The sequence below is a fragment of the Bos grunniens genome, chromosome 15, assembly GCF_055505025.1.
Source record: "Bos grunniens cultivar Pamir isolate PY7600 chromosome 15, Bosgru_T2T1.0, whole genome shotgun sequence".
In the NCBI taxonomy this organism is placed as follows: Eukaryota; Metazoa; Chordata; class Mammalia; order Artiodactyla; family Bovidae; genus Bos; species Bos grunniens.
Window position 1 is genome coordinate 78,575,927 of NC_141179.1, and position 15,036 is coordinate 78,590,962.

At 42.2% G+C, this 15,036-nt stretch overlaps 3 protein-coding genes across 6 annotated transcripts in view; all 3 read left to right on the forward strand.

The window, feature by feature from the left end:
* LOC147358571 (olfactory receptor 4X2-like) overlaps positions 1-7,212 on the forward strand; it is a 48,164-nt gene extending 40,952 nt beyond the window's left edge. Inside the window, exon 2 of the mRNA XM_086341703.1 lies at positions 5,957-7,212. Within this exon, the coding sequence (XP_086197829.1) occupies positions 5,957-6,924 (968 nt within the window). The 3' untranslated portion in view covers positions 6,925-7,212. The remainder of the gene's footprint in view (positions 1-5,956) is intronic.
* The window catches only part of LOC147358569 (olfactory receptor 4C45-like), a 105,057-nt gene that overhangs the window by 40,959 nt on the left and 49,062 nt on the right, over positions 1-15,036 (forward strand). The window contains exon 1 of one of the 3 annotated variants that reach the window (XM_086341708.1): positions 14,616-14,755. The exons of the other annotated variants lie outside the window; for them this stretch is intronic. The gene's annotated coding sequence lies outside the window, so the exon portion shown is untranslated. Of the gene's footprint in view, positions 1-14,615; positions 14,756-15,036 lie in introns of those variants that run through there. 3 annotated transcript variants of the gene reach the window in all.
* LOC147358572 (olfactory receptor 4B1-like) overlaps positions 1-15,036 on the forward strand; it is a 64,392-nt gene that overhangs the window by 40,952 nt on the left and 8,404 nt on the right. The window contains exon 1 of one of the 2 annotated variants that reach the window (XM_086341704.1): positions 14,621-14,755. The exons of the other annotated variant lie outside the window; for it this stretch is intronic. The gene's annotated coding sequence lies outside the window, so the exon portion shown is untranslated. Of the gene's footprint in view, positions 1-14,620; positions 14,756-15,036 lie in introns of those variants that run through there. 2 annotated transcript variants of the gene reach the window in all.

Genomic DNA, 15,036 nt, shown 5'->3' on the forward strand with positions numbered 1-15,036 from the left:
CAACTGAGTGACTGAACTGAACTGAACTGAATTGCTTTACAATGTTGCATTGGTTTCTGCCATGCTGCTGCTGCTGCTGCTGCTAAGTCGCTTCAGTTGTGTCCAACTCTGTGGGACCTCATAGACAGCAGCCCACCAGACTTCCCCGTCCCTGGGATTCTCCAGGCAGGAACACTGGAGTGGGTTGCCATTTCCTTCTCCAAGGCATGAAAGTGAAAAGTGAAAGTGAAGTTGCTCAGTCGTGTCTGACTCTAGCGACCCCATGGACTGCAGCCCACCAGGCTCCTCCGTCCATGGGGATTTTCCAGGCAAGAGTACTGAAGTGGGTTGCCACTGCCTTCTCCGGGTTTCTGCCATACAATAATGCAAATCAGCCATAAGTGTATAGATATATATCCCCTTCCTCTTAGGCTTCCCGCCCACCCCCTGCCCCCATCCCATTCGTCTAGGTCATCACAGAGCATCGCTGGGCTGAACGACCACCACAGAGCAGCTTTCCCTAGCTATTTTACACACTCTTTTGCAACATAAAGGGTAATGGTTAATTCAGGGTTTTCACTCTCAAAAGCACTTGCATTAAAGTCTTTAAAATGATGTTAAAATGTATAATGATTTTCTCCTTAATCATTAGTTAAAACTTGGCATCTCGTTAGAACTTTAATCAGCGTTGAATTAATGACATCCTGAATAGCACTGGTCTAGAGCACACTGAGCTTTCAAAGTGCCATTGTGGCACTGGTGAAAGCTTTCACTACAAAAATTTTAATACATATTCGGGTGTGGTCAAGACAGATTAATATAGTCACATGTAACCAAAATCCAGCTTGAATAAATACTGCTTTGGACAAATTTTGTTTCCTCTTGAGCAGGGTATCTCAATAGCAGTAGTATTGTTGCTCTGGACTCAGGTAACCTTTGCTGTGGGGGGCTGTCCTGTGCATTGTAAGATACTGCTCAGAATCTCCGGCCTCTTCTCACGAGTTGCTAGCAGCATGTCCTCTCCACTCAGATTGGGATGATAAAAAATGTCTCCAGATATTGGGGGACAAAAACTACCCATGATTCAAAACCACTATACCTTATCCTCATCAATGGCCAGGAAGTGCTATTTCAGTATTCTGACCCTTGTGGCCCATATTCCTGGGGCCCATCCTTGAAATGGTATCATTTCATGTAAAGTCACGTGATTGAGTTCACGATAAGCAGGAGGTGTGTCTAATTGACTTCTGAACAGCATAGAGGTCCATAGCCTAAGTGCCCTGTGAACACTGGCTGAAATTAATTTAACATTTCCTATTGATTTCTGAAGTTATGTTACCTACAAGGAAGTTTGAGATGTTCATATCCAGGTCCTGCTTCCCATGAGATAGGTGCCTGATTAGGAAGGGGCCAGGCATGGGTCTCTGGGGACCAATCTTCTCTCACTTGATCATCATGCCTTCCCCCTGGTATCTCTCGGCAGAGTGAACTCAAGGCTGAGCTGCTAGACTTCTTATTTATGGAACATAGAGAGGCAAGTCTACTCTGCCCTTGTTTTTAATCAGGTGGAGTAGATGCACTGGCTTAGTCTCAACATTTGCAAGCCTAAGGCTGGAAGGGGATCATATTTTCCATGTGGCAACTCCTGAGATGTATGAGCTCTGGTTGAGATTTTGGTCTTAGTGCTTTCGGATTGAATAACCGGGAAACCTGCATGCTCTGTGGGGTAGTTTCAGGGCATCATCTGCCTTCTGTGGTCGTAACAGAAAAAAGAATTGTGGTGAGACAACAGAGCCACAGAAACATTGGGGTGAGTTTTGTTTTGTGAGCATGTGTCGATTACAACTGCACTTTGAAAGCAAAGTGAGTTGCCCATGGCATTTTACAAAGTGCTCTCACATTGGTCTGGTCTTTGCCAGAAGCAAGCACTGTGCCAAATATTGGAATTCAGGGATGAAGAATATGTGGTCTTCGTCCCTGGGGACCTTTATTCTTTCAACATTTTCTGAACACTTACAATGTTGCCAAATACTGAAAGGTTGTTGTTGAATCACGCGAAGACACCGGGATTCTTGGCCCCTGGAGGAGAAGAATTCAATCCGGGGCCAGAGACGAGGCTTGATCGCTCAGAGCTTTTGTGTAATAAAGTTTTATTAAAGTATAAAGGAGATAGAGAAAGCTTCTGACATAGGCATCAGAAGGGGGCAGAAAGAGTACCCGCTTGCTAGTGTTAACAATGAAGTTATATACTTCAAAGAATGTCTGGAGGTTGTAAGGACCTCCCATAATTTACATTTTAAGATAACAGAATTAGCCAGAAGGTTTGATCCAGAGACTGTCCTTAGGCAGGATACATTATTGTTATATAAGCCTAAGGAATGTGGAGAAAGAAAAAAAGTTTGTCCTTTCTTCCTCCTTGAGAATTCCAGATCCCTCTCTCCTTGAGGACCCCTAGACTCCCTATCAACCTGCCTACGAAATGACTCTCTCATTACATTCCTTAGGATTATATAACAATAATGTATCCTGCCTAAGGACAGTCTCTGGATCAAACCTTCTGGCTAATTCTGTTATCTTAAAATGTAAATTATGGGAGGTCCTTACAACCTCCAGACATTCTTTGAAGTATATAACTTCATTGTTAACACTAGCAAGCGGGTACTCTTTCTGCTCCCTTCTGATGCCTATGTCAGAAGCTTTCTCTATCTCCTTTATACTTTAATAAAACTTTATTACACAAAAGCTCTGAGCCATCAAGCCTCGTCTCTGGCCCCGGATTGAATCCTCCTCCGGGGGCCAAGAATCCCGGTGTCATCGCATGATGCAACAACAACCTTTGAATACTGTGCTATGACGGTAGTTAGTCAGTGTTAGTCTCTTAGTCGTGTTCGACTCTTTGTGACCCCATGTACTGTAGCCCACCAGGCTCCTCTGTCCATGGAATTTCCAGGCAAGAAAACTGGAGTGGTTTGGCATTCCCTTCTTCAAGGGATAGTCCTGACCCAGGGATTGAACTCCAGTCGTCTGCATTGTAGGCAGTTTCTTTACCATCTAAACCACCAGATCTGTAGCCACTCTTCATTCTGTGTACACCACTGAGTGCTGTATTATGGAGGATATTCAGTTAGCACTGGAGATGGAGTGTTGAGCAGGACATAATCTCTGCAAGTTCACAACTTAGTGGGGCAGATGGTCACATAACACAATTATAAATCAGTGTGTAAAGTGCTGTGATTCCAAAACGTCCTGAGAGTAGAAGGCCACTGACTGCAAGGCCTGTGGATTCAGAAGATGGACTTCCTATCTTTGAGAAGCATCCACGGCAGCACAGTGAATGAGTCCTTAATTTCTCCTGGGATGGAGACGTATGACATCCACCTGTGAGGTAGGTTTTGATTCCATGGTACAATTTGGATCTTGAGTCTCTGTGAGGTGAAATAACTTTCCAGATAAGTTACCACTTAAGGATATTGGTATGTATACCTAGGACTCCAAGCAGTTCTTTCTTCCATGAGTGATTTGGTAAAATTCCCAAGCTGATCTGAGAGGTTAGTGCTGGTCTCTGCAATTGTAAACTCTGTCAGTTTCTTTATGGTGGTGACTCATGATAGTCCTCGATCATCTGGGCCTGTCTCCAATGCTAAAGGAAGGAAGCTTTGTGGCATGAGTTGATGTCATATGACTCCTAGTGTCAAGCACCCTGGAGCTTAACCATACAAGGGCCTATGTTGATACACACTGGTCTCAGTCAACTTGGATAAATCCAGATGGATGAAAAGAGTCTGCTAAACAGTCAGTGCACAATCTTGGTGATGCTTTAGGTGTTGTAAGGTTGGACTTCAGAGGAGGATTTGTCAAGGCACTAGTTGGGATTCTGGGTGGAGAAGTCGTTTGCACTTCTGTTGCCACTGGGGATATACAATTGAAAAAGTGAAGGTACCTGGGTAGAGAGTTGTGAATGTATTGAACTGGAGCTTTTGCAAGGAACTAGGTCACCTAGTGTCCAAGTGTAGAAGCAGATAATTAGGAGGAGAAGCAAAAATAAGGAGTCCTGAGTGTCAAGTGAAATTTCTTCAGAAGACTCTGAAGGGTATATGGGGAGGTGAGAATCCTATTTTGTAAGCCACAAAGAGAAAAGGAGCAAAAGACAGTGAGATAATGGAAATTTGTAGGTAAAAACCAAAGCATTCAAAGTCAATACAGAGATGATTATCATGAAGATAGCAACACTGTCCTTTCTGCCCCTATATCACCCAATGGGGCAACAAATTTTATAATAGGTTTCTCCTAGTCCAAAGTCTGGGATTCGCTGGTGGCTCAGTTCATCACTCATTTGTGTCTGACTCTTTGCGACCCCATGGACTGCAGCACGCCAGGCTTCCCTGTCCATCACCAACTCCCGGAGTTTACTCAAACTCATGTCCATTGAGTCAGTGATGCCATCCAGCCATCTTATCCTCTGTCATCCCCTTCTCCTCCCGCCCTCAATCCCTCCCAGCATCAGGGTCTTTTCCAATGAGTAAGTTCTTCACATCAGGTGGCCAACATATTGGAGTTTCAGCTTAAGCATCAGTCCTTCCAATGAATATTCAGACTGATTTCCTTTAGGATGGACTGGTTGGATCTCCTTGCAGTCCAAGGGACTCTCAAGAGTCTTCTCCAACACCACAGTTCAAAAGCATCAATTCTTTGGCACTTAGCTTTCTTTATAATCCAACTCTCACATCAGTACATGATTACTGGAAAAGCTGTAACTTTGACTAGACAGATCTGTGTTGGCAAAGTAATGTTTCTGCTTTTGAATATGCTGTCTAGGTTGCTCATAACTTTTCTTCCAAGGAGCAAGCGTCTTTTAATTTCATGGCTGCACTCACCATCTGCAGTGATTTTGGAGTCCAAAAAAATAAAGTCTGTCACTGTTTCCATTGTTTCCCCATCTATTTGCCATGAAGTGATGGGACCTGATCCCATGATCTTAGTTTTCTGAATGCTGAGTTTTAAGCGAACTTTTTCACTCTCCTCTTTCACTTTCATCAAGAAGTTCTTCAGTTCTTCATTTTCTGTCATAAAGGTGGTGTCACCTGCATATCTGAGGTTATTGATATTTCTCCCAGCAGTCTTGATTCCAGCTAGCGCTTCATCCAGTCCAGCATTTATCATGATGTAGTCTGCATTTAAGTTAAATAAGCAGGGTGACAATATACAGCCTTGATGCACTCCTTTCCCAATTTGGAACCAGTCTGTAGTTCCATGTCCAGTTCTAACTGTTGCTTCTTGACCTGCATACAGATTTCTCAGGAGGCAGATCAGGTGGTCTGGTATTCCCATCTCTTTAAGAATTTTCCAGTGTTTGTTGTGATCCACACAGTCAAAGGCTTTGGTATAGTCAATAAAGCAGAAGTAGATGTTTTTCTGGAAAATCTGCCTTCAATGCAGGAGACCTGGGTTGGATCCTCTGGTGAGGAAGATCCCCTGGAGAAGGGAATGGCTACCTACTCCAGTATTCTTGCCTGGATAATTCCATGGATGAAGGAGCCTGGTGGACTACAGCCCATAGGGCCTCAAAGAGTCAGACTTAATTGAGAGACTAACACTTTCAGCTGTTTCACAGTTCAAAGTCTCATCCACTAGTCCAACCTCTACCTACAAAACGCTTTTACTTTTCAGTTGCCTGACTTTTTTCAGGATTTCCCATTGTCTGTTGACTGAACTCCAAAGTCCATAGGAGTCTTTTATGAAGTGATACTATAACCTATTTCCAGCTTTAGTATTTCTATTTCCACTTTACTCCAGCCTTACTCAATGAATTTCCATTGTTTGTACATCCTCTTCTGCTTTTTTGAAGTGTTCTTCCCTTTTTTTCCACATGACTAACTCCTACTAATCTTTCAGTATCCAGGTCACAAGCTTCTCAGACATGCAAGGGATTGTTATGCAATTTTCCTACTTAATGTATGAGTCTTTTGTTTCATCTCAGATCACCCATTGAAATTCCTGCCTCCTGGTGGCTGCATCATGGCTAAAACACACAATGTGACAGAATTCATTTTCCTGGGACTTTCTTCCAATCCAGAGGTGCAGAAAGTCTGCTTTGTGATGTTTCTGCTCCTGTACACAGCCACTGTGCTGGGGAATTTCCTCATTGTCCTCACTGTCAGGAGCAGCAGAACCCTTGGCTCCCCTATGTACTTCTTCCTTAGCTACCTGTCCTTTGTTGAGATCTGCTACGCCTCGACAACAGTCCCCAGACTCATCTCAGATCTGCTGGCTGAGAGGAAAGCCATATCTCTGTGGGGCTGCATGTCACAAGTTTTCTTTATCCACTTCTTTGGTGGCATTGAAATGTTCTTGCTCACTGTGATGGCCTATGACTGCTACGTGGCCATCTGCAAGCCCCTCAGCTACACCACCATCATGAGCCGGCAGGCGTGTGCCCTCCTGGTGGGAGCAGCATGGGTGGGGGGCTTTGTGCATTCCTTGGCCCAAATCCTTCTCATCTTCCGCTTGCCCTTCTGTGGCCCCAATGTGATCGACCACTATTTCTGTGACGTGCTTCCCCTGCTCAAACTTGCCTGCTCTGACACCGTCCTCATTGGTCTTCTGATCATTGCCAATGAGGGGACCCTGTCCGTGATCAGCTTTGTGGTCCTCTTAGCCTCCTATGTGGTCATCTTGCTCCATCTGAGGACTCGGAGCTCCGCGGGGCGGCGCAAGGCCCTGTCCACCTGTGGGGCCCACGTCACTGTGGTCACCTTGTTCTTTGGGCCCTGCATCTTCATCTATCTGAGACCTTCTACCACCCTGTCTGTGGACAAGACGGTGGCCATATTCTACACGGTGATCACCCCACTGCTCAACCCTGTCATCTACTCCCTGAGAAATGCTGAAGTGAAGAAGGCCATGAGGAGGCTGTGGGTCAGAGCAATCAAATTAGAAGAGAGGTAGAGGCTGAGCCTTGGTCTTGATCCTCGGGCTTAGAAAGATGGTGAATAAAAGCGAAGTGACACAATGGAATGAAGGACACTTCCTAGGGTTTATTTTTAGATTACTCCAACTGGTTCCATTCTTCAACAGGTTCATTGTACTCATTTATTAAATATTTTCTTTTATGGATATACTATTACTTAACTAGCCATTTTTCTGTTACATGTTTAGATTATTTATATATTTTTACTACTATAAATAATAATGTGCTAAGTATTCTTGAATAAAAATCTTGATTGATACTTCTCATTTTTATGTCTAATTTGCTATCATAAATTTACTGCATTAAAAGTTACTATAACTTTTGATGCATAGTCTCAAATCAATTCTCAGAAGGTTTGTAATCCAGCACAGTCATTACAGTTTTTCTTGGTGAGAAATAAAGTTTTATACACTCTCAAATGACCTCCCCACAAGATGTTTATTAATTGTAAAAATTTAAAGGTAACTTTATAGTTGTGAAACCTGGTAGACACTTCCTTTAACTATTACTCACATTTATTATTGCCATTTACAAAGAGACACACAATGTCAGTGTGATATTTCTACCCAAAATACATAATATGAGTTTATTTATGAAAAAAAGTCGGTCAAACTTTAGTCAAAAGACATTTTGAAAGGAGAGAGATCAAGATGGTAGAGTAGGAGGAAGCTGGCTCATCTCCCTTCATAAGTATATGAAAACTACAGCTACATATATAGTGACTCTCACTGAAGTTGATACAGGTACTAGCAGAATTGTTCTTCTACAACCAAAGCTGTAAAGAGAGATCCCCATGGATTCTAATGGAAGGGGAGGAGATGTGATCTGTTTAGGACTCACACCCCCAGTGGGGAACACAGAAAAGGAGAGGATATTATAGACTCAGGGTATTGAGGGGTTGAAACTACGTATTAAACACCCCAGGCCTGAAGTCTGATACCAGGAAGAGGAGCCCTCTTAGCTGGCTTGAAAACCAGTGGGGCTTACCAGAAGGATTTAAGAATCCAAGACTCTGCTCTTAAAAGCATACACACAGCCTTGCTTACTCCAAGTTACAGCACAAAGACAGCAGATTGAAAACTGTCTGGGGATCTAGATGTTCCTCCAGCACCCCTCAAGCATGCCACTCTTCTTGCCTGTCTGCGCTGGGCCCCTAATGCTCTGGGGCTGTTTACCAGTAAGCCAGAGGCTGCCACTACTAACAGGGAGCACATATTTGAGGGAAAAAACCAGAATGAATCCAGCCCCTGTTTCTGATTGGGGCAGAAGGAGCCATTGCCAGTGCATGCTTTGGTGCACACACTTGGGAGAGTGAGACTAGCTCCAGGGCAGAGAGGGCCTCTGCTGTTGTCTCTGTACACTCTCAGAAGGGAGCGAAACTAGCTCTAGGTGGAGACCTCCATCAAAGTACTGAAAGGAAAAAGCCTACAACCTAGGATACTCTACCAGCAAGATTATTTTTCAAAATTGAAGGAGAAATAAATAACTTCTCAGACTAGCAAAAACGAAAAGATTTCATCAATACTAACCTGACCTTATAAGAAGTATTAAAGGGTCTACTTAAGGGAAAGATAAAAGGCTACAGAACTAAGAAATTATAGGAAGGGGAAAATTCCACTGGTAAAGGCAAATATATAATAAAGGCTGTGGATCAGCTACTTAAATAAACTAGCATGAAATTTAAAAGACAATGTAAAATCAGGTATCACTACAATAAAGAGTTAAGGGATATGCATGAAGATGTAGAATATAACATCAAAAAATGTGGGGAGGAGTGAAAAATACAGAGATTTTAGAATGTGCATTTAAATGACAATCAGTTTAAAACAAGTAGATACAGGTCAACGTATATGAATTCCATGATTACCACAAATCAAAAACCTACAATATATACACAAAAATTAGAGAGAAAGAAGCACAAACAGCATTAAAGAAAATCATCAAACCACAAGGGAAGAGTCTAAAAGAACAACAGAGTAGAACTACAAAGACAATCAGAAAATAAATGGCAAAATCACTAGTCCATACCTATCAACAATTACTTAAAATTTTACTGGGCTAAATGCTCTAACCAAAGACTTAGGGAGGTTATTTGGATAAATAAACAAGGCTTATCTAAGTGCTGCCTCCAAGAGACTTCAGAGATAAAGATACAAACAAACAAAGTGTGGGGATGGAAGGAATGTATCATGAAAACAGAAATGGAAAGAAAGCTGGGATAGCAATATGCATTTCAGACAAAATATGCTTTAAAAAAATCTATAATAGACAAGAAAAGACATTACACAATGATAAAGTGATAAATATGAGAAGGTGATATAGCATTTATAATATACTTACTATAGGAGGATCTAACTATATAAGACTATATAAATTATATATATATATATAAATTTTATATATAAATTATAAATTATGTATATATATAATTTATATTAATATAAATTGAAACAATAATACAGTAATTGGAAGGGACTTGTCCGCTTACTTCATTGAACAGTCATTCAGATTTCTCTACCTGTTAACATCCTACCCACCCTCAAAAACCCACCTGAAATGCTGCTGCCTTAAAATTTATCAAAACGTAGGTACACACACACTTACAGACCATGTAAGTGTAAAGCATGGTACTATTTGCAGTAGAGAGAAATGTAAACAAATGGGAAGATGCAATATCAAGTCAAACTTCATAAAACTAATGGTAGTACATACAGTATGACTGTAATAATTCCATTGCCACCTCCTGTTGCTATGACAGTGAGCTCAAGTGTTACAAAGATACACTTAAAATGCATCTTCATGCTAATCAATTACCCATGAGCAGTCACCTCTGCAGTAAATTGTTTTTCTCAGTAAAAAGTGATCTCTTGAGGTTCTTGTGTAGTTTTCATCATATTTAGTGCAATATCGTAAACATTGGATAACACTAGGGACCCTTATGAAGTGCCACCAGTGATTCTAGAAGTACTTTTAAGAAGCAAAGTCATGACGTTACAGAAAAGTTGAATTGCTTGATATGTTCCATAGATTGAGATATGCAGCAAGGGCCGCCTGCCACTTTAAGATAAATGATTCTAGTATAAGGATGATTGTAAAAAGAAAATCCATAAAGCTATCATTGCAGCTATTGGTTCCATTGACACTTTGAAGTCAGGAAGTACCTTGCCAGTAAGGGACTGTCTTTTAAATCTCTTTTGGTTTTGGACAATGCCCTTGATTACTCCTTGGAAGGAAAGTTATGACCAACTTAGACAGCATATTAAAAAGCAGAGACATTACTTTGCCAACAAAGGTCCGTCTAGTCAAGGCTATGGTTTTTCCAGTGGTCAGGTATGGATGTGAGAGTTGGACTATAAAGAATGCTGAGTGCCAAAGAATTAATGCTTTTGAACTGTGGTGTTGGAGAAGACTCTTGAGAGTCCCTTGGACTGCAAGGAGATCCAACTAGTCCATCCTAAAGAAGATCATCAGTCCTGGGTGTTCATTGGAAGGACTGATATTGAAGCTGAAACTCCTATACTTTGGTCACTTGATGCGAAGAGCTGACTCATTGGAAAAGACTATGATGCTGGGAAAGATTGAGGGCAGGAGGACAAGGGGATGACAGGGGATGAGATGGTTGTATGGCATCACCGACTCGATGGACATGGGTTTGGGTGGACTCCAGGAGTTGGTGATGGACAGGGAGGCCTGGCGTGCTGCGGTTCATGGGGTCGCAAAGAGTCGGACACGACTGGGTGACTGAACTGGACTTGATTACTCAGAACCCTGTGAGGTTAACACTGAAAGCATCAAAGTTGTCTGCTTGTCCCCAAACACAAGGAGTATAATTAAGCCTCTAGATTGAGGGAGGGGGCAGGAGGAGAAAGGGACGACAGAGGTTGAGATGGCTGGATGGCATCACTGACTCGATGGACGTGAGTCTGAGTGAACTCCGGGAGTTGGTGATGGACAGGGAGGCCTGGCGTGCTGCAATTCATGGGGTCGCAAAGAGTCGGACACGACTGAGCAACTGAACTGAATTGAACTGAAGTGAAGGACCTTTGAGGTTCATTATCTGTGTTGCTCTATGGAAAGGATTGTCAACACTATGGGAGAGAACCTGATAGAGAAAGCACCATGAAAGTCTGGAATAATCACACCAGTGAAGATGCCATTATTGAAAAATCTGTGAAACATCAAGCCTGAAACAATAAATTCCTGCTACAGAAAACTTTCCAGATGCTGTGCATGACTTCACAGGATTTATGACAGAACCAATCAAGAAAATCATGAAAGAGATTGTGGATATGGAAAACAAAAAAGGTAGGGAGTGAAGTGTTTCAAGACATGGATCTTGAAGAAATTCAAGAGCTAATAGACTGCACACTAGTGGCATTAGCAGAAGGCACCTTGATGGAGGTAAGTGCTTCCAAATCAGCGCCCGAAAATGAAGAAAACATCAAAGTAGCACCAGGAGACACTGACATTGGACAGCTTGCACAAGGGTTCCAATTAGAAAGGGCTGATTTTGACTTCTTTTAAAACATAGACGCTTCTATGAAATAGCCACAGAAACTAAATAGTAGAAGAAGGATTAGTACTTTGTAGAAACAATTTTACGGAAACGAAAAGCAAAAAGTCAGACAGAAGTTATGATGTATTTCCGTAAAGTTACATCAAATGCATCTGCCTCTTCTGCCTCCCCTTCCACCTCTGCCCGAGACAGCAAGACCAACCCCTCTTCTTCCTCCTCTTCCTCAGTCCACTCAGCGTGAAGATGAGGAGGATGGTAGCAGGGAGTTGGACACGACGGAGCGGCTGAACTGAACTGAAAGCATTTGGTCCAGACCTAAACTCAGAGGAGCTGCCCTCCCTTTCTCTCAGTCCTTGATGCGGCAGGCTAGGATGTTAGTCTGCAGGCTGTGATAGGAGTTGCTTACTCATGTGGATGTTTCATTTTCTCCTGAGATCTACAGAATGGACATTAGCAATGAACTTGAGTCACTGGATATTGCAAGAACAGATAATATCTACTTCTACTAAACTGTCAAAATTCTCAGGGATTATCTCATCTATTGAGGATTGAGAGTTAGTTGGTCTATTGAGGGATAATTGATCACTTTTTTCCTGGTCTCACTGGAAAAAACACAGGAATCAATGAAAACATTTTATTTTTTTTTTAAGAGGCAGAGATTGTAAAATGTTTAAAATGCCTTCTTAAAGTGTAATGATATTACACAGCATTGGAGACCTCCTGGTTAGGTTCTTAATTGTCAGTTCTGTTACAACATAAAACCCCAAGAAAATGTGTTTTCTAGGCAATAAATTGGAGAAAGAAATGACAACCTACTCCAGTATGCTTGCCTAGAGAATCCTGTGGACAGAGGAGCCTGGTGGGCTGCCGTCTGTGGGGTCACACAGTGTCGGACACGACTGAAGCAACTTAGCTGTAGCTGTAGGCAATAAATACAGTAGTACAAAAGAAAATTTGTAGAGGGCAGAAGACTACTCTGTGTATACAATTTTGTATTCTCTTCCCACTTATTATTTGTGTCCTTTTGGGTATAGCTTGAACTGCATATAACAGGAAACAGAGCCGCTTATAAGATGGAAGTACAGAGGCAGACAAGCCAGCGTGATTATTGAGGTCTACCAATACTATCAGAAATCTAGACTCCGCCACCTGAATCCTGCAGCGTTAGCCTCATCACCTCGAAGGGCTGCCAGTGCTGTGCTCCAGTGCTGCCCAGTGGAATTTTATGCTGTGCTAGAGACGTGCTCTGTTGGTGTTGTCCTGTGTGATAGTGACAACTGAGATGTGGCTATCCAGACCAAGGAATGGAATTTTAAAATATTTATTTTTAATAAGTTAAAGGTAAAATGTTTCGTGGGGCTAGTGGGTACCATGCTGGACAACACAGCTCTCACATTTCATCTGTCTTCCCAGGAAGCAGGAAAGGAGTACGGGGAAGGGGCAAATGAATTCCTTTCTTTTCAGATTTTTCAAAAGTGCCACATAGCACTTTTACTTTCATATTATTTGATGGACGTTAGTCACATGATTACCCTTATTTGCAGGGGAGATTGGAAACTAAAATATTTTCTTCTGTGTAGAATTATGTTCTGCTAAATATCAGGGTTTTGCCCTGTTCCAAAAGGGAAGAGGATGGATGTAAGGATTGGCTTATGGTCTCAGGCAGTCTATTAGAGTCTATTGTATGCTCAGTCACTCTGTCGTGTCAGACTCTGTGGCCCCATGCACTGTAGCCCACCAGGCTCCTCTGTCCATGGGATTTTCTAGGCAAGAATACTGGAATGGTTGCCATTTCCTCCTTCAGGGGACCTTCCCCACCCAGGGATTGAACCTACATCTCGCAGATTCTTTACCACTGAACCACCTGGGAATCTATTACCCATGTAATTAAACACTTTTTATAAACATGATTTTGATAGCTTGATTATGTCGCAGAGTCCAATTGTGGCATAATTTACTAATTATTCACTCACTTCGGAATTTTCAGATACATCTAATAACTTATTCAACAAAACTTAATGAGCATGTGCTGCATTCCAGACGTTGATGAAGAGACTGACACATGGGGGGAACTAAGTGACTTGAATCCATGAACGTTAGAATCAGGAGGTACATTGGAGTTAACCTAGTGCAATCCTGTCACGTTATACAGAAGAGGAAACCCGGGAGAGTGAGAGGTGAAATGGTGAGATGACGTGGCCTAAGTTAGTTAATCGACTCCTGACCCAGCTAGTGCCCAGGGGTCCTGGCTCCCTGCGGTCCTTTTTCTTCTCTGTTTTTTCTCCTGTTAATTCTCAGTAGTACAGTCTGGAAAAAATTTTCCTTCATCTTACTTTCAAGTTTCCTCTCTTACTGTCTCATTCTTGAGTGCAAAAACCTTATAGAAATCTCACTAAGCTAACTGAAAGTGATTTTGAATCTTTCCCCAAGTCATAGTTTACTTGGTAAAGTTCACCCTAGAGAAAGGAAATTCCATGGGGAAATTGTTCCCTTGATTATATGTGTGGCTGACATTATTTCAAATAGTTCACGGATCTAAGCATTTAATCACAACCCTTGGACTTTCAATGGGTGGATAGGTTTGTCTACAGGAAAGGCAGAATCTTAAAAATCTCTGGATTGCTGCTTCCTGGGCTTATGTGTATTTCTTCTATATTTTATAAATCCAGATGTTAATCTGTATCCAAATCCTCTGTATTTTCCTTTTTGTTTTTGCTGATTCATCTTAGCCATGACCTTTGTTTTCTAAAAGTCCTAGGAATATTGCTGATTTTTCTCTTGGGGACAAGATCTGATCTTGAGTCCAGTAGCAACCACCACACAGTCCCATCAGAAGGCAGCTTAGTGTTATTGAAAGAGCACTCATTTCTAAGTTAGTAACCTGGCAACTAACTGGTGTGTGCCTTAGGATCCAATTAACATGGCTCATCCTCTGTCACTCTATCTATAAACAAAGGAGGTTAGAATGAAAGGTCTCTAAATCTTTTTAGCACGACTCTTAGAGTGGCGTAGCTGAGTGTGACCTGAACTTGGCTCACTGGGGGCCCTCAGGGGAAAATCATCTGAGTGTGTTAATATTAGCCAAAGCATCTTGCTTGTTAGGATTCCCAGAGAGATTTAATGCTTCATCCCCTCCCAGTTTCTCCAAAACAGATCATTTCCTGAAGTAATGATCGATTCCAGCAGAAGCTAACTTCATGCTGAATTGGAGGCACTTGAATGCATTTGGGATCCATCTGAGCAGTTGCCTGCCCTAAGGCAGAACGGACCACACCAGATTCTCTGACTTAAGGGTAGGTGATGTGACTGGAAGTAAGTTGTAGAGTTTCTGACTAGCCATATGTATAATATTGGGCAAGTCAGTTCTCTTTCAGCCACAAACGCTCATTTGTTAATTTACAAATTGCATACTGTTTATTTCTTTTTGGTTATGTCACAGGTATGTGGGAATTTCCCTGACCAGGGATCAAACCCATGTCCCCCTGCATGGGAAGTCTTAACCACTGGGCAACCAGGGAACTCCCTCATTTGTTAAACCGACTCTGTGACCGCACGGGCTGTAGCCGGCCAGGCT